We start from the raw sequence: 20,407 nt of genomic DNA, 5'->3' as shown, positions 1-20,407 counted from the left end.
GGTACGATAATTCCCAGGAAGCATGGGATCCCCTGACTTGAAGATATGCACAATCGTGGACATATTCCAAGTCTCAGGAAAACCCTCACACATGGCTCGGTTAAACATCATAGCAATAAGCTCTGCAAGCATATCTCTGGCATGAATAAAGTGCTCTGCTACCAAACCATCATGATCGTATGCTCTCCCAGTCCTCATCGTGTCAATAGCTTTCCTTACCATCTCAACAGTAAAGAAAGCACGTCTCTGGGCATGGCTCCGATCGGTCTGGCAGGGGTGACTGTCCTGGTGCTGTGTACAGGGATGCTGCATACTCACCCCAAATCTCTGTGGAGGTAATGGCTGGTGATGGTGAATGCTCATGGAGTAGTCTCCATGCCTCGCCTGAGTCCTGACTCATAAATAACTAATACAAATCCCTCTCTAACTGAGCAAGATAAGCCCTCTTCTTCCGTTGCACTAGGCACCGGAAGGTAATCCGTGAGTGTCTATGAGTGGTAACACCCATGAGCACCTCTCTCTGTAATCTGATCCTCATCTCTCTGCACTCCTCATCATACCAACTGGTTCCCAGATCATCTCCGTGTAGGCTGACTATGGGGATATGCCTCTCATGCTGTAGCATGAAGCGTCTCTATATCAATATTTGAGTGAGCTCATCTAATGGCCGTCCCGGCTCCTCGGCACATAAGTGTATGTATATCTCATCCGTGTACACGGTGTCAGTCTCCCTCGTAAAGGTATAATAAGTGTGTGTGGAGACTTGTCCCAATAGAGCTGTGCTGAACTGAAATGTGAGAGTGGACAAGATAGCATGATCCACTCCTACTCCAACCGGCCTAGTGCCTACCATAAAATCCTGTAAAGAGGGAATGAGACTGGGCTGAGCCATAACATAGTCCATTGTACTAGCACCATGCTGATGTGGAAAGCAAGTGAAACCGCCCGCTCTGCTGGGAATCTCTGTAGGCCATTCAGGATGGCCAATCCATGTGCAGTCCCCATGTCTATCAAATACCACCCATACTCAGTGTGTTCCTCATCCTGAGAGTCTAGATAGGCCCATATCCCTAACATCAAGCTCCCTCAACATCTCCTCTGAGGTATCATAAAATACTATGTGGGCGGTCCTGGCATTGAAGTCCCCCAGGAGGATGATGTCACCATCCCTCGAGAACTCCCAAATGTCATCATCCAAAATAGAAAAGGGAGACTGCATACACTGATGTACTAGGAGCAAAATAGCATATAGCAATGTAGAGATATCTGCTTTATCTCTGCCCTCAGTCTAACCCACATGTACCTAGCCTGCTCATCTCTGCGGACTATATGTATCAGTGGCTCTAGCTCCTCTCTAAACAACAATACTGCCACTCCTCCTGAGCCCTGTCGTCTATGCTCTGAACGAGTCTCCTGTCTACAAGCTGTCTCCCATCGGTATCCACCAACATGTGGCATGGACTGTTCAGGAGCCTGATGCGTCTCAGAGTAGAAGATGATGTCCCTCCCAGAGTGAAACTATCCTCAAAAGCCCCTACATCAAGGCGTAGAGATCCATTACAATTCCAAGTAGCAACTTTGAGTGTAGTCCCATAGGTCTCGCGCCGTCATGAAGAGCGCCTCTCCATAATAACCACTCTACCATCTCTATAGAAGGCCACTTTCCCTTTCTCTCGGCATAACTTCTTTCATGTGGGCAAGCTACGAGAGTGTGAGGTCATCTCTAAGAAATATTCCCGTCTTCTTGAGTGTAGGACGTCTCTTCAAGAAGTCCTTCTTCGCTTCCATGGAGGGGAAACGAATGATAAGTGCTGTCTCCTTAGAAGATTCGCCACTACCTTCTCTCTTCTTTCCCACTCTCCATGCCTTTATGTGCGTGGCTTCAATGCCCATCATAGAGAAGAGCTCCTTGGTTTCCCCTTCCGCATCATCACGGCGGTCTTTTAGACCGGACACTGAAACCTGAATGTTCTCTTTTATCCACCCCATTCGGAATCTTGCCAAAAATCCAGTCTTTAACATTTATGGGCCTATCTGTCAAACAGAATCCATATGCGAGAAATAAAATCCCACACCTTCTTTGCCACCAGACATGTAATGAAAAGATGCAGGCATGTTTCTAAGCATGTAGTACAAAACACACAATTACCATAAGCAATCTGTCGCTTTCGCAACTTGTCCCCCAATGGTAGGCCTCCAACTAGCATGCACCATAAGAAGACCTTCCCTTGATATGGAATCTTAGACCACTGGCCCTATAAGATTACTTCCTTCCACCACGCCCTACTTTTCCTGATGTTTCATACCCTATTAGCCTTCTCAGTGATCCAATGCTTATCTTCCACCATCATATGGTGCACTTGATTTGTTGTACGCTGGAAAATGTCTTAAGGCTTTCAAAATGCCCAATCTAACCAAGGTTGCTGATCCTTCAACTGAGGAATATCACCAAACAGTGAGTCCTACCCTCACTGTACATATCCACATGAAACCCGAAAATATTGATGGATTTTCTGAAAAGATAATAAGTGGCCTCGACGTGGCAACATAGCATCCATAATTCTCACTAGTCCCAATTGAGCCATTCTATTGAATTTTGGCCGCTCAACAAGTTTGTGAGGCCACTCCACAAGTCATGAAGTAGCCAACACCTCACGTGCCATAGAATTCAACTGCAACCACTGATCTGAAGGCTTCCATTTAGTGTGTGCCAGCACCTCCTTCCATGAGATCATCAAATGAGAAAGGAGAGGTGAAGCCACCACTCAAACTTGTTGGGAACCATTCACTACATCCCATCATGTACCATCAATCTTGGTGTTACCATGCACAAGTGCAACCTCCTCTATGAGGGCCTTAGCCATTACAACCCATGACTCTAATATACACACGTATCTTGCAATAAAGGTCATCTCCTAGAGCGACCATATGTAATCTGACATCTAATAGGGCTGCCCCTCCACTCCTCTTTGGAGTAGTAACATGTTCCCAAGAAATCCACGTCTACCCTAGTTTATTTCCTGCTCTTTTCCTTAGCATAAATATAATTGGTTGTTGTATTTGATGCAAAGCTTTGCCCGTCCATGGAAATAAAGACAAGAAAAAAGATATCATGTTAATCATAATGGATTGTGCCACTTTGAGCCGAACATTCATAGGTCAACCCTAAGATTTTCAATACACAAACTCATCATTTATCCTTGCAGAAATCCATGCCAACAAAGTCTGTGAATCAGCATCATCAGCTCCAATCAGATAACCCAAGTGGCGTGTGATGCATCCCCTTTGTATGACCACTCCATTCTGTTGAGATATCGAGCTCAACTCTAGTGCTACAAAGGACATTGATGACCCGCCTGGGTGATAGCTTCCGCACTTATGTCACTAGTACAATTGGTGCGATTATGGTTGATATGCCGCCAATGGATGACAGGCTATGTGACAACCACTTTGGAGTACTAGAGTTATGGCATAGTTATAGCGCCAGCTCATATAGTTGGGTTCACACTATCGACCAACTACTTTGTATGTTGTTGTAGGAGAGTAATCTCCCTTTATGTATGTACTCTTATCTTTTAGTTATATGATTGTAGAGAAGAGAAGAAGAGAGAAGAAAATTCAGCCATCCATCTCTCTTGTGTCTTGCACTCTCTCTTTTGTGTGTGTGTGTTTGCTTACAAGGAACTCAAGCTCTCTCTCCCCCACATTCTCTTTATGGTATTAGAGCTCCGGTTCTCGTGTGAGAGCTAAGGAGGTAAGAACAAGCAAGGAAGGAAGGAAGCAGTACATGGGTAAGAGCATCATCATCTATTTCCCTTCTTGGTTTAGGTATAACACTGCTCGGTAGCTCCGGGAGCTACACATCTCCGATTGAGGAGATGTCTTCACAGTCTTGGAGGTGCCTGTGTGGTATGTAGTGCCCTGTACTGAAATTTTATGGCCAGAATCGCGTTTCGGGCGCGTCTCGATCTCCGTTCTATCACTACAAAGGTATTTTTAATGGTTTCGGGAAGTTCTAGTTGAGAACTGTCTCTGGTCCAAAGCTAGTTATTATAATGCATTAGTGCATTTTGGAATGCAGGCAGTGTTTCCACATGTATTGTTGACATTTGGTGTATGTACATGTACTTTGGTCAGAACTGGTGACCTACAGGTTGTGCTGAAGTACCGCTGCGATAGTCACAGAAGATAATGTTGTGTTATAGGTTGCCTACAGAAATTGTCTGTTGTAGATTTTTTATTGTTGTAGGAAAACATGTCTAGTGAGACGGAATCAATCAGATTGTCAGTGATGAGAAGCTGGACAAGAACAACTTCCATGCCTGGAAGTTTAGAATGACCAATTTCCTTATGGTAGGTAAAGGATTTTGGGACTATGTCAAAGGATACAATGAGGAGCCAACTTCATCCACAATGGACTCAAAACCTCAATCTCCCTTGCACCAAACAGAAACAGTCCAAAGGGTAGAAACTACTCCAGGAAGCAGTTAATCGAACACTTTAGTGTTTCTATTATCGTGGACCTCACGAGGTGGTAGACTGCATAGTTTGGAATACTTCCATGCCCATAGTCTCACTAACACCTTGCGACGACGACCAATGTGTGAACAATGTGGCATTGATCACATGTTCCAAGATTTCCCAAGACGAGTTGCTTCAATGCAACTTGTCTCACAAAATACAACTCTTAACATCTTAAGTGTACAACACGGGCAATTGTCCATAGTTCCATTGAATGTGCTTACATACTTACAAGCCAAGGCATGAGAAACAGTCCATAGTTCCATTGAATGTGCTTACATACTTACAAGCCAAGGCATGAGAAACAGTCCATAGTTCCATTGAATGTGCTTACATACTTACAAGCCAAGGCATGAGAAACAGTCAAAAGGAATGCAAAAGATAATACCTCAGCATGGGTAAAAGAACATGCTTTAAAACAGAACCCAAAAGAGAAAACAAAACCTTCTAAACCCAAGAAAAACAAAAGACAACAAATTGTCGAAACCAAGGTCGAGTTAAAGGACAGAGAAAAGGAGCCTGTAGATGACATAAACCCAAAAAGAGACATAAACACAAAAGAGCCAAAAGCTATACATGATGCAGAAGCATCCACCTCAAAGACCACCACGCAAACCACAACACCCATACGTGCGACACAGGACACAAAAACCCAAAAGAAAATTCGATCTCATCACATGGGTAAACATAATGAAAAATTGACAAACCAAAGAAAGTTAGAGAATGAAACAAGTTCTAGTACATCACTAAGTGAGGATGTAACAAGTTCTTACTCTTTGCTTAGTGCACCACATAGAATAATCAAGAAACTAGAACTCACCCAACCACCCTAAATGGATAATAATGATCACATGATGTATGCAAAACGCAAAAAGCAAGCTCAGGAGAGCATGCTTAGCTTGGTTGAATGTCTTACAGGGTCACCGGTTGTGATTGAACCTCATAATGCCAAACCTAAAATAACAACCAAGATACAAAGCCTAAATGAGTACTGCTTCCCCTTTCAAGAGGAAGACATACTCTCTACAAAAGAGTCATTTGAAACAGACTGTACAAACTATAGGCTTGAGAAAGCTCGTGAGAAATTTAAAAATTCCCTTACAAGATTAAAACAGTCTCTCAAAACCTCATTCAGAGGAATTCTCTTCTCTCATGATAAAGCTAACATCACATCAGCACTTATACCTTTAATGGCTCAACCTGATTTATACAAGGACATAACGAACTCCATAAAATAGGACTGTGAGGATTCGCAAGTTTCCAAATAGACCTCATTAAGAATTGTTAAAGGGCCAAGTGTGCCAGTGTACGCATTGGGTCCTCTTGAAAAAGCTGAGACCCAAACAGAGGATGAAAGTGAATGAGAATATGAAATAGAAATAGGATCTGAAACCGAGTCAACAACCGAAACATTTATGGTTCCTTTGGAAGATTTTATCATGGTATGGTTGGATTTGCCTACAAGCAATGATGTTAAGCGTAAACGCGCATTGATTAGCCCTCGAGCTAGTCATAACATCGTGATGACAATAGACACTTGGGCATGATTGGGACAACCTAAACTCATCCCTACAAGCAATATTCTTGCAAGAGGAGCTAGTAGACAAAACATTAAAGTTCCAGGTTCAAGGTCTTGCTTCAAGGTTATATATTAATATGCAAAAATCTGCTCTAATAAGCTGTACTGAGAGCGATTTGCTTGGCTTGGGATGGAATGTAAAGAGAATGTGGGGGAGAGGGAGAGCTTGAGTTTTTTTGCAAACACACACACACACACACACACACACAAGAGATTGCAAGACACAAGAGAGATGGATGGCTGAATTTTCTTTTCTATTCTTCTTCTCTCTACAACCATATAACTAAAAGATAAGAGTGAATAGATAAAGGGAAAGTACTTTCCTACAACAACATACAAAGTAATTGGTGTATAGTGTGAACCCGACTATATGAGTTGGTGCTATAACTATGCCATAACTCTAGTCTCCAAAGTGGCTGCCACACAGCCTGTCATCCACTAGCGGCATATCAACCATAATCGTACCAACCGTGCCAGTGACATAAGTGCGGAAGCTATCACTCAGGTGGGTCATCAATGTCCATTGTTGCACTAGTTGAGCTTGATATCTCAAGACTCCCTCTCAAGCTCAACTCCACACACTGCACTCCAAGTAAGCTCCTAAACCTATGGAGCTTCTCTATTCCCAATGTCTTTGTGAAGATGTCAGCCACCTGATCCTCTATGCTAACATATACCAGATCTACATCACCTGCTAGAACCTTCTCCCTCACAAAGTGATAGTGCACCTCAATGTACTTCATTCTAACATGGTACACTAGGTTATTAGCCAACTGTATGGTACTCATGCTGTCACAATAAATGACAACTTCCCTATCCACGGGCTCAACCATATCACCAAGTAGCTTCTGAAACCAAGCTATCTCACAAGCTGCAATAGCAACACCCTTGTAGTACTATGCCTATGTACTCGATAAGGCAGCTATTGGTGGCTGCTTCTTACTACTCCAACTCACAATAGCACTCCAAAATGAGAACATAAATCCACTGGTAGATCTCCTGTCTGCAACACTACTAGCCCAATTAGCATATGTGTACCCATGTAGCTGTATCTCTATACCAGCCTCATAGAAAAGTCCATAATCAACTGTGGACTTTATGTACCTGAGAATCCGTATAGTCGCATCCAAGTGTGGCTTCCTAGGGGCTTACATAAACTGACTCACAAGTCCAACAACATAACTCAAGTGCCTAGTAATGGTCGTGTAAATCAAGCTACCCACTATGCACCTGTATGTAGTGGGGTCCTCTAAAAGCTCACCTGTATCTACGGGAAGCTTTGTGTTCTCTCTGTGTTCTGCTCCAATGGCACTGAAATAGACTCACAGCCTGTCATACCATACTTGGACAACATGTCCGAGCCATATTTCCTCTGCAATAACAAAATGCCATGAGGTGATCTCACCACCTCTATGCCCAAAAAATATCGCAACTCACCCAAATCCTTCATCTCAAACTTTTACTTCAAAAGCATCCTGACATCATGTACGTCAACATCACTATCACCAGTGATAATCAAGTCATCCACATAGATGACTAATAGTATGATCCCTCTATCTATCTTTCTCACATAAAGTGAAAAATCTGCATTGGATATCTGAAATCCAATGGTGTTATGGCTTACCCTAACCCTCCTTACCCTAACCCTCCTGGTGAACTGCAACTGTTGTGTGAGGATCTTTCCAACGACTGAGCTCGTAACCCTTAAGGTCTCCAAGCTCCACAACTCCTTGAGAAGCAATTCCACCGCATCTCCCGTGAGTGTTGTCACACCCCCGCGTTGTACTACGGGTACTCATCCCTCCTCTCACCTCACTTCACTCACACACACTTACTAGCATGCATTAGGGAGAGAGATCAGCAAGAGAAATACTCAATTGCACAATGGGAGAGTATATTGTATTATGAGAAAAATTCACTTATATACATGGCCATAAGTGTTCACTCACTTAAACTATAGTCGACCGGGCATTTTAGGCCCGTAAAAGGCCTAATGCTATTACAATGACTATCTCATAATATATCCATGAAGTACATCACTTAGGACTTCATCCTAACTCGCTACCACATGCCCTTGAAGTGAGAATCGCTATAAATACTCTGTACACCATTACGGGCACCCGTCCAAGTTGTAGCTTTGGACACTATTACTTCATATCTTGAATGTATGACCCTTTGGTGTATCTACCATGACTCCTTGATGCAAGATAATGGCGGTAGCTCTTGTTAATCCTAGAATTGGATTAACATTCCCACCTTCCTAATGGCGATCGCGTCCACGTGATCGTGTTGTGAAGACCTTTGTGTGGGGAGAATAAACAAGCTTTGTCGATGGCTTTGATGTTGAATGGCGTTCAATGGTCTTTATTCCTTTGGAAGGAATAAGAAAAGCTAGTTAATGAATGAAGAGATTAGTAGTGTATTGGGAATTCCTAACGGGGTGGGGTTTTTTGCGAATTATTGCATTTTTATATTTGTGTGAGCCCTTTTTTTTTGCTTAATTTGTTTTTTACAATCATCGGCAAGGTTACATGTGATTTTTGTAAGTGGGGACACTAAGAGATGTTAATAATAGGAGAGAAAAGAGAGAAGGATCCGGAGGAACGTAGACTTAATCATCAGAACGAGATGGTGATTCTCAGTTCCTCATTTAATTCATTGAAATGACATTCATCCTTTGTAGTAATTAGCTTGTGATGATGTCCCTTTGTGTGGCATGGCAGGATTCTTGTCAAATGTTGTTGAGTAGGACTAGATCCTGCCTTCTTCTACCCATGTGCTTTTTATGTTTTTATGTATTGAAGTGCTCTTAGAAGTAGACTTTCATGAAGTACAAGAATTGAGTCATATAGACTCTTATTGAACTGCTCTATGTTGAAGTAGCCACTTGTTGGTGAGGATTGAAAGAATTACGTCGGCTTGCGAGGCTAATATAGAGATCTTCACTAGGGCTTAAAAATCATTGAATTGTGAAGATTGTGGCGTCATTTGGAGAGGTTTATAATTTGAAGGAAAATTCCAAGCGATGGGTTGTACCATTAACTAGGCTTTCGCCCACCATGCCCCCCCCATCCAGAGATGTACTTGGAAGTTGTCGATGGTGAGGCTTTGGTGCAAATGTTCTCCAATGTATAAGTATAGATATGTACTCATGGAGTAACTACCTGGAAGTTGTCGATGGTGAGGCTTTGGTGCAAATGTTCTCCAATGTATGAGTATAGATATGTACTCATGGAGCAACTGCTACATTAATTTAGCTAAAAGAATAGTAAGCAATAAGAAATAAATATGTAGTGGCTATTGCGTGATATGGCTTAATCTGTGAGATGGGGCTTAATCGTGAAAGTGCAGGTTCTTAAGTCGTGAGATGGAACTCCGTGAATTGTAATTTTGTGAGATGGAATTATGTGAATTTACAGATTTGACCCTTTTTTTTAAATTTTATGGGTCATCTATGTCATGATTTTCAAACAACAGCTTCTTGTGCGCTCATTTCTCATTTCCAGAGGGGTGACAAGAGCATTGTTATTTTGTTCTTGATGTGCTCTTAAGTCTCCGTATCTGATCTTGAATTTGTTTTGCTGAAATGATGTCGAGGCAGTAGAGAAGACTGCTGATTGTTTGCTTGAACAAACAACCTCTTGTGTTGGTACTGAATGCACGAGAGTGGTTGAGGGATTTGCTTGCTGTTGCTTGGGCCGCCATTCTTGTCGAACTATAGGTGAAGTTGTTGGGGTTAAAGTCGGTGGTGAGGTTTTCTTCACATTGTTTGATTTTGGCAACCATATGATGGAATTACCATCATAGTATCCTTGTTGTTGAAGTACATGCACAGGCACCCATCTTTGACGAACACTATAATTTGGTTGCCGCCGATGTGCTTGATGTTGAGGCTTTTTTCTTTGTGCAAGCTTAGGGGACTTTGTGATGCGCTTGGGGACCCAAGCTTTGGTATTTCTTTGGTAGTACCCTTGTGCTTGTAGCACTGTTTTTGGTACCTACACTTGTTGCATTCATGGAGTTCTTTGAAGAACTCGCATAGGATTTTGTGGACGGTGTTGTGGAGTACTCTTCTTCTTCCTTGGCTTTTGAGTGCTACATTAAGGAAGAGGTTTTAATTGTTGAGGCACCTAAATTTGATTGGCACCTTCGTAGTAGCCTTGAGCTACAAGTACCTACTTCTCCACCCACATTTTGATACTATTAAGATATCGTGATTGTGGGAGTCTTGGTGGAGTTTTCTTTAGGGTTGATGTGGAAGGTTTGGGGTTCTCCTTGACTTTGGTTGGTGCTGAGGGGCTACAGGTTTGAGACTCATGGACATTGTTGATGATGACGTTAGAGTCTTTTGTGGAGTGGCTGTCGATGATGAGGCCTTTGAGCATGTGGTTGTCTCCTTTGGTGAGGTTTATCGGATGAAAATACATATGCTCTAGGTTCTTTCCTTTAAGTTCCCTGTTAGAGATAGATGGTTGGGCTCTAGGAACTTCTTCAAGAATAGCTGCTGATTGTGAGGTTTTAGCATTGAACTTCGTAGGTGAGGATGGGATTGAAGGAGTTGATGCTTTATCGAAGTCAATCATTGACGCAGATGGTAGGTCCTTGTGTAGAGGGGCTTTTGTGGAAGAGGCTTATATCGTTCAGTAGTATCATAGAAATCCATTAAAGTTGGATCCTCTTCCTTGCAGTATGGTATTGTTAACTTTTTGTTGTTGACCATCATGAGATGACTCTATCGCTAGCAAAGCACAGTGGTGCTTGGGCAGCAACAATCCATTTATGCCCCAAGATTAAATCTTCTTCCAACACATACTCAACCACAAAAAACTTGCAAGTGAGGGGGTTAGTTTCAATATACATTGTATGTTCATGGCATGTTCAAGTCTTGTGTACAGTGTTCTTTCAGGATGTGCCGTGAGTGTTGGTTGACCTAACAAATCCCATAGCTCAAGAGTCATGAGATTGTGTTCTCGTGTTGGATAAAGTTGTGCTTGAGCTATGGTGATTTTATTTGAAATGTCTAGTCCAACCAGAATCCTAAGGATCTTTTCTATAAGATATGTTGGAAGTTCCAGATCGTGCAAGGTGTCTTCCTCCCGTAGTAGTAATTTTACATTGCTTGCAAGAGTGTTCAAGGTGACTGTTTGCATGGATTCATCTATTGAATACAACGATTCACCTATCCAAGTTCCACCAAGGACGACATCATACTCAAGGGAATCTAGGGTAACATGGAATGTAAATTCCATATCGCCATCGATTGTTTGAGTAGTGTATCTAAAGGAAGCATCCATAGCCTTCTGAACATTATTTCTTTGAGCCCTAATGAACATGAGAGTATCATCTGCCAATGCCTGGACGACCATCTGCTCCCCGCTTGTTGGTAGAGTAAGCCCTACAACTTTACCGTCCTCCACTAGCTTCTCCAGTCGAGATAAGATTAGATGTGTAATAATTGCAAACAAGAGAGGGCTAAGTGGCATCCTTGCCTAGCCGATCTCGTCAAATGAATGGGCTCAGTCACCCCACCATTAATCATAAGCCTAGCCACTGCATGTTGGCTAATAGTATAAATCAAAGAAGACATGCAAGGGACAAATCCCATAGCTTGCATAAGCTGTGAAAGAAAAGACTAACTAATGTGATCATAAGCCTTTTCCATATCCATTTGAACATAACCACCTCTTGCCTCGAAGCCCTTGCATAATAAATTCCAATTTGTACATTCATTATATTATGCAAAATATTCTGACCTTTTAATAAATCGATATTACCTTGGATGAATCAAAGTAGGGAGAAATCACTACAACTTGTTGGCCAAGACCTTTACAAATATCTTATACATGGTCCCCATCAATGTGGTTCATTGACGTAGATTAATTGGAGATAGAACTTTAGGCAATAAACGTACAAGGCCAATCTTCCAACTTGTAGGCATGATACCTACCTTCCACACCTCTTGAAAAATAGAAGTGAGAGGGACCTTCAACTCATTAACATACTCATGAAAAGCTCATTGGGGAGCCCATCCCATGCTTCAACACATCTTCCACCTCATCCCCATAGAAATATCTCTTTCCCGTAGAAATATCTCTTTCCAATTAATTTGTAGAAACATTTGATACCTGGTGACGAACCAAGTGTGAAACAAAGACTCTCTAGCTGTAATGACATCAGGAGATATGACCGCCTATGGACCCAACAAATGGCTATAAAATTCCATACACACATCTAGAACACAAGTAGGATCAATAATCGATACTCCTTGCCTATCTTGCATCCTGACAATATTCTCATGTGCATGCTTTTGCGGCAAACGGGGAAAGAACGTATGTGACTATGACAATTAGAATCCATTAGGGCATCCATTTGAGCCATAAGCTTATATCTCACATATTGATTCTTGTGCAATGTTGCAACCTGATGGGACAACCTATCAATAGCTATCTCAATGTCAGGGTAAGAACCGTCCTCTTGAACCACCTGGTTTAAATCAACCAACAACGATTCTAGGTTCCCCAACTTCTCCCTAAAATACGATGCATTATGAATCCCATACTGGCGAGCAAGCTTTTGAATATTGAACATACAACACTCCCAAGCTGATACCCCAACAGAGATTACATGGCCTCGAAAGTTTTGTAACACCTGCAACATAAACTGATGGAAAACAGTATGCTCCAAGAAAGTCTGGTTAACATTAAGAGAGAAGCCTTTCCCAATAATGGCCTATAAGCATCCACATAATGGCTATCCATCTCCAATACGCTCGCAACAAATTCTCTCTCTCTCTCTCTCTCTCTCTCTCTCTGCGTTGTAGCTAATGTAACTGATGACTAGTAGGATAACTTTTTCTTTTTTGAAACTACAAAACAAGAGGATGGACATTCATTTGCCACGGTCATTCAAATGGAATGCAACTTCAATGGATGACAAGTATGCTAACAATAGCCTTATTTAGCAGTATTATAAATTTGGCTTAAGACCACCATGGTCTTTATGTTTATACTTGGTCTCATATGTCATTTTGGCCTTTAGGACATGTTAAAAAGCTATCTCTTTTATCCCTTGAGACCCCCTTCCTCTTGTTGAGAAGACATGAGAGTTCTTTTTTTTTTGGGACCTATATATATATATATATATATATATATATATGTATGTATGTATGTATGTATGTATGTATAAAAAAGCTTTACAACCTGTCATCATTACATCAGCTTATTAATCATTCAAGCTTTATAACGTGTCATCATTACATCAGCTTATTAATCATTCAAGCTTTACAACGTGTCATCATTACATCAGCTTATGCATTCAAGCCCTATTAGTAGAATGCAGATCAAATCCCATCTATCATCCTCAAATACAAAAGAAGACTTTTCCCAAGATATTTGATATCCAAGCTGGATGTAGGCTTTAACCATAGCTTCAGTGGTACATCCTGTGGGTGATTGTTTTTCCAAAACATCCCCTTTCTTGGAGTAAATTTTGATTCTAGGTCTGGTGCCAACTGGGCTTTCAATAAAAGCAACAAATGTGTAGTCTATCTATTTCACCTTCTTGTACCATCGCTTGGTCTTTGGGCCAAACTTGGCTGGTTTAGACTTCAGCTTCAGCTTTGAGAGACTGACCTTGAAAACAGATAAACCAATCAGTTAGGCAAGGCCCAGTATGAGTGAAGGTCTCTCCCAAAAGTAAGGGTCAAGTGATAGCTGCCTGCAAGGCCCGAATCATATGTATCAACTCCTCATTCAATTTGTTAACCATAAATATGGACCAGCACATACATACACACTTATGCATCAACCCTGTTAGATCAATTCCTGTGTCACAATCCGTTTGAAATACAATACAGTTCTTGGAATTCCAAATCTCCCACAAACAACAAAATCTGATTATGTTAAAAATCAGATCAACATGTCCATCTTCCTAATAGCCAGTCTCCCCATGGACCTTGTACCCCTGTGTTGCTCTATGAACCCATTTTTCAATCTTGGTCCAAGTATTCCTAATGGCAGGGCAATCCCAAAAAGCATGCTTTCCATCCTCCAAAGCAGTTCTGCATCTAGGGTAGCAACCACTTGTGATGTTCCTTTGTACCAACTTAGATCCAATAGGTAAGGCTCCCATGCACACTCTCCATAGAAAGACTTGAGATTTTGTAGGAATTTCAATCTCCCATATTGCCTTCCATTCCTTTCTCCAACTACCAGAACTCCAGCTTACTCTCCAAATTTTATTGTAATAGATTACATTCTCCTCACTTATTCTCAATGCCTTGTACAGGTCCTTAGTTGATCCTCTGTCCAGTTTAGACCCATTGAACCAAACCCATTCCTTTATCCAACAAGACTCATCCACAGTTGTGGAGGTCCATCCCTTCTGTTACCTCCTCCAATGCATGTCTAACAAGCTGCCCTTCCCTGTAAGACAGTCCAAGTTCCACTTCTAGCTACTTAGGCTCCTACTCAAGCCCCATCCTAACAGTTAGAGAACCTCCTAATTCCTTTATTGTTTAGGTTTTTGGCTATTCTAGGATCTTGCAGGGCTAAAGGAGAATTGAACTTATGAGTCCACCAAATCCCTAGGCATAACAAAGAATTTCCTAAAGCCCTACCACACCCATCCCAAACCATTAGTTCCAAAGCCTCTTTCCATTTGCTGCAAAGCATTCTGCAAGAAGGAGATCCTGTAATCTTAAGAGAGGCATGAGATAAAATTTTATCCTTCCATCCAAAGCCTTGCCAACTCCCCTCAAAATATATATCTAAGCTATCCACTAACTCTTTCAGTATCTTGGTCCAAATTTCCTTCTGTTGGAGGCACTTGGGAAGGAGAAGTGCCATCCTTGCAACTGTGTGAGAGGAAGATGAAGAATACTAATGCCTCCTTCACATCTAGTCTGCCTAGATGTGAAGCCAGGCTAATGCCTTGTTGTTGGAACAACCATTTCTCCATACAAAGTCTCTTATAGGCCTTACAATTCTCTGCTAATGACCTTTCCCAAAATCCAACATTGGGCATAAAAACAAAATGTAGGCATTCAACACTGTGTTACATATAGCCACCCTATCATGGAAAGGGACCCTGATGCCTTCCCATCTTTTAAGTTTCAAATAAAATCTATCCAAGGCCCAATCAATTAATTACTTGTTGGCCACTTCAACCCCAAAGGAGACGCCTAGATGTCTCCCCACACCCCCATCTTTCCAGATCAAAATCATTATCCTCAGAAAGGCTTATTATTTTGGATTTATGTATATTACATTTGGATCTAGATGCATCAGCAAACGCGTGGATAATGCTCAAAGCCAATCTGACATTATCATTATCAGCTCTCAAAAAGAGTAAAGAGTCATATGCAAAGCATTGAATAACCAATCATTCCCCGTTACTCAGCTTCAAACCAATTACCCTTGATTGTGGCTTTAGAACATGCCTCTGCTGAAAAGACACGAGAGTTCTCTATGTATTAGAGGTCCTCTGTAGACGAGAGAGGAGGAGGTCCTCTTGTGGAATAGAGAGGAGGAAAGTCCATATAGCTCCAAAAAATTCAAGAAATCTATGGAAAAAATTACCCCTCGTTTTTCAAATTTCTTTTTCAAAAACCAGCGACACCCAAGGTTTCAAGGAATGGGACCGAGCTGCCCAGAGAGCTTTTTCTCCGGACTCGTTTTCAAAGCTTGGGAAAGTCAGATAACCCCCTCGCTTAATGAGGGTTTAGCACAGTAGCTTTGAAAACGAGGGAAGATTGGAAGCAAGCAAAGCCAGTAGCCGTGTTTGATCATCCCTGTTTCGCTTGCTCCTTGCAGGAAACACAGGCATTACTGCTAATGGACTGCAGTGAAGCTCGCAGTTGCGTACCAGGTTAACGAGATCTGAGTAGAAAGCATGGAGATTTCTGGTTCAACATGCACACACAGACCGGCTTAACAAACTTCAATCAGGGAAAATTGAGCAACAGGTTCTCGGAGACAGTCTTAACAGAAAAACCCTAATCCCAAGCCGAAAATGCCTGTGGCTGCTTCTGCTATCTATTTTCTGAACCTCCGAGGAGACATTCTCATCAATCGACTTTATCGAGATGATGTCGGGTATTCGTTTTCTCTTCCTTTTTGGCCTGTTTGCAGATCTTTCATGCTATGCCGTGGTAAAATCCAGCTTCTTTATGATCTATGCGTGTTTTCACGATTCATCTGTTGATCTGACTACACATTCATTGGTTTAATATTTCTTGACCTTCGCCTTACTAGGGGTGTTCTCTCACAATTGCATTATTTCTTATACAAGAAAAGCTAGATAAAAGAAATGCTAGGTGGACCTGGTGCACATATCATTGCTGCCTTGTGCCGCCAGTTGCTTGTGTCAGTGGCGTTACCACAAGATACCCAGGGCAAGGCCTCCATCGTCATAGTGAAGAAGGTTCCCTTATGCCAAGTCTCTTGCTTTGGTTCATATGAGCTGCTACCATTCCCAGGTTTTAGCTTCAATGAGCATCTTGCTGGTACATCCCACTGGGCCACGGTAAAGAAGTCTCCCTCCTGCCAAGTCTGGTGCTTTGTTTTCCATATGTCGACCATCCTGGTGTGGCAATGCCCCCTGGACACGGCGAAGAAAGCTCCCTTCTGCCAAGTTTTCTGCTTTGTTTCCTACAAAATGTCATCATTTCTGGGCTTTAGCTCAAATAACCATCTTGGTGGCAATGCCCCCAGGGCCATGGGGAAAAAAGCTACCTCCTGCCAAGTCTTATGCTTTGTTTCCTAAGAATTGCTGCCATTTTAGCCAGTGACTTTTTTATGCAACAAAACATTCAGACAAGTTCGTATTATTCTGCTATATCTGAACTGTAGAGCTGCTGTGCCCATGTGCTAGGGTTTTCAGAGATAGAAAGATGAGAGAGCAGTGGAACTCAAGCACATAGCACAATAGCCCTAAACTACTGTATTGTATCATGTACAAGAAAAATGTTTACAACTGATTTCTCATGTACAAAATATGAATGAAAATGTAGTCCACAAATCTCAGCCCAATGCTCTTGCCACTGTTCCTTCTTGCCACGTGTTAGAGAATTGCTCTGCTAGGCTTGATCGCTGATGAACACCAGATGGGAATGAATTGCAATATGCGCACGCTTATATACCCATCCTGTGTACTGGACCACTGGTCGGCCTGTTCCTCTGCTGTCGGCCGATAGAGGACAGGCCCACCAGCATGTCCAGATGGCACTATGCTGGAAAAATCTTATGCTGGGCTGCCTCAGATGCCCATGCCTGCTGACTGGCTGTGCTGCCCACTTGTGTGTGACCTATAGACACGTAAGTGTGTTACATTCTCCCCCACTTGCATCGTATCTGTCCTTAGCTGCATGGCCTCCTGATAAGCTCTCAACAACGGGTGCGACTTGTCGTGAACTGACCCTCATTGAACCAGACTGTATAGTGGATCGGATAGCCCTTGAACTCCAGGAGTTCCGATGAGAGCTGCTCTTGTATTGGTGCAAAACAATCTGCTCCAGCACCAGCACCAAGACCTTGTTTCGCTTCAGCATACCGGGACATTTATTAGGCTTCCAGCCGGATGCACGGGCTCGAGGTTAGGTCAGGAAATAGACTTTGTAGGAGTCTAACTAATGGACAGCCATGGAAGGCCTGTCGAAGAGCCACCAAGGCCAAGCCAAGGCCTTAGGCCCAGCTATAGCACATGGGACAGCCCTATGAGGCTCCAAGAAGCCATGTCGCCCAGCAGCAAGGCTGCCAAAGCGCACACGTGTGTAAAAGTGTTGCACTAATTGCTGATTTACCCAGTCACGAGACGAGCAGGCCGACAACCATATGAGCAAACCAACTAGCAAACACGGGACATATATAAGTGATGGGCAGCATAGAGCATAAATCATCTTATTCTCTCTACAAGTGCTGAAGTCCAAGGGCTGGAAACAAGCCAAGAAGGGGGCCGAGCAAGGTGGAAAGTGTAGGGAGTTCCTTCAGGCTGAATGCTATCTCAGCCAACGGCCCTTCAGAGGGTATTTGGGACCCAATACTATATTTGTCTGTAATATGCGGAAAGCTTCGGAGAAGGATCGGTACTTCAAAACTCAGAAAACAGCACTCTTTTCGCGACGGAATTAACGCACAAACTGAAAGACGATGTGCAGAAAAATAGAGAGAGAAGGGGGAGATGGAGAGGACATAGTATTGGGTCCCAATTACCCTCTGTAGGGCCCCCACCACGGATGGTGTATTTGCTTTATTAGAATGAAAACAAATACAAAGTACTTGACCTATTCTTGGCTGGAAAACCTGCCCTTGACCTTCAGTCCTTCACCCCTTTGCTTTAGCAATGTTCTTGGCTATCCTGGCCCTTGGTTGCTTGGAGCACTTGGTGAATTATGAGATGGATTCAATGAGATCTTGGCTGGGCTTTTATACCCCTCCCTTCATGCAGTCGGCTGGCTTCAGGACAGCCTCACGACTAGGTATTATTAATAAAATGTATTCACACTCTAATAAATGCTGTTTTCACACTAGGCAGCCTGCTGGCCATCCTGCGCAGCCTTCTGGAACAGCTCCTGACTGCTGGCCAATCAGCGCATGGGTGTGGGACTGCTCCCTACACCTGGCTGACCTGCTGGATAGTGCTTTAATCCCTGACGGCTGCCCGTCCAGAAGCTCTAGAGCTGGCCGACAGCCCTCCCAGTCCTTGCCTTGGCTGGTGGGCAAGGCTTGGGCCCTCCTGGCCCCTTGGGGTTGGTTCTACACCTCCCCCATGCCCATACTACAAGTGCAAGTGCAAAACCTTCTCACTGGGGTAGCCCTATGGGCTGGCCCCTTCTCTACATGCAAACCTACATGCCTACAGAGGCCTGGCATCCAGTTGCAAACCAGATACACAAAACATCTGACATCATTCCAGAGGGAGACTCACAGCGCGGACTAGCACTGCTTCTTGTGCAGGACTTTGCACACCTGACCTCGGACTCATGTGCAGGACAATGCACACCTGACCTCGGACGACTGAGATGGATCCCTGGCTGACTCGTCCCGGACTGGGCTCACATGGGACCAGTTCACCATCCCAGGTCCTGCACCTTCTGTACAGAAATGTCTACGTGGCATCCAAGTGCGGGATGCACGTGACATCCCCTTCTGCTTAACTTGACGGAAGCTGCATAGCCTCCAAATAATCCGTCAATAATGCCGGATAGTCTTCGAAAAATTCTTTGTCGAGCCATACCGCTTCATGAGTTCCTCGGTCCTGAAACTTCGTGAGGAACTGTCGTAGTCTTCGGCCTGAGCCATGCTTGAAACGGTGTAGAAGGATCTGTTATGGAACCATTACTTCAGCTTCATCAATGATGTCTGGTTCCGCTTCGTCTTTGACCTCTGAAGGGGGTGGACCTGCATATGGCTTTAACAAACTGACATGAAATACATCGTGCATAGTCCAACTCGGAGGTAGCTTTAACTGCATAGCCACCTCATTAATCTTTTTCCGGATGGGAAATGGTCCGAAGCTCCTGAAAGACAACTTTGGGCATCGCTTGTCCACTTGCTTCAATCTTTGCTTCATAATCCGAAGATATACCCAATCTCCTTCCGAAAACTTCATGTCCCTTCGGTCTTTATTGGCCTGTCGAGTGTAGGCCTCTTGCGCTTTAGCCAGTCTGTCTTTAACGGACTCTAAGATCTCCTGGTAAGACTCCGTCACTCTGTTCGCCTCCGGTACTGAAGACGAAGTCCTGGTTAACAACGACTGGAAAGGCCTTCCAAACGCTGCCTCATATGGAGTCCTGCCAATAGTTGAAGAAAAAGAGTCATTCAAAACAGCTTGAACTAAAGGCAAAAACGATTCCCACTTACCTTGCTGATCGTGGACATAGCACTTCAGCACATCAAAGGCCAACTGGTTGTATATCTCTGTCTGGCCATCTGTCTGTGGGTGGAATGCACTGGAAAAATTCAACTTAGTACCAAAATTATCAAACAATGCCCTCCAAAAATGACTGGTAAACTTAGCATCTCGGTCTGACACTATGGTCCTAGGAATCCCACCAATCGGGTACCAATGCCGAATGAATAGCTGGGCAACATCCTCGGCGGTCACATTGGCCCTGCAAGGAATAAGCATAACAAATTTGCTGAACCTGTCAACAATAGTCAAACACTGTGTATTACGCTTACTCGGACTGGGAGGCAGATTTGTGACAAAGTCCATCGAAATGTCTTGGAAAGGATCCTCAGGAATTGGCAAAGGCTGTAACAACCCTATCTTCTTTCCACGAGGAGCTTTCACCTTTTGACAAATGTC

General features: G+C 43.2%; 1 protein-coding gene across 5 annotated transcripts in view; it reads left to right on the top strand.

Annotated features, from left to right (window-relative positions):
- The first annotated feature begins 15,471 nt into the window (after positions 1-15,471).
- Positions 15,472-20,407, top strand: part of LOC147625835 (AP-2 complex subunit mu-like) — a 79,695-nt gene continuing 74,759 nt past the window's right edge. For 4 of the 5 annotated variants that reach the window (XM_086817408.1, XM_086817409.1, XM_086817407.1 and 1 more), the window contains exon 1: positions 15,472-16,194. In XM_086817408.1, coding sequence (XP_086673534.1) covers positions 16,112-16,194 — 83 coding nt within the window. In that variant the 5' untranslated portion in view covers positions 15,472-16,111. The remainder of the gene's footprint in view (positions 16,195-20,407) is intronic. The other variant, XM_086817410.1, reaches the window with a different exon arrangement.

Source organism: Cibotium barometz, chromosome 23, assembly GCF_041138505.1.
Source record: "Cibotium barometz isolate CiBa-2024 chromosome 23, ASM4113850v1, whole genome shotgun sequence".
NCBI lineage: Eukaryota > Viridiplantae > Streptophyta > Polypodiopsida > Cyatheales > Cibotiaceae > Cibotium > Cibotium barometz.
This window is presented reverse-complemented; position numbering and strand designations above follow the sequence as displayed.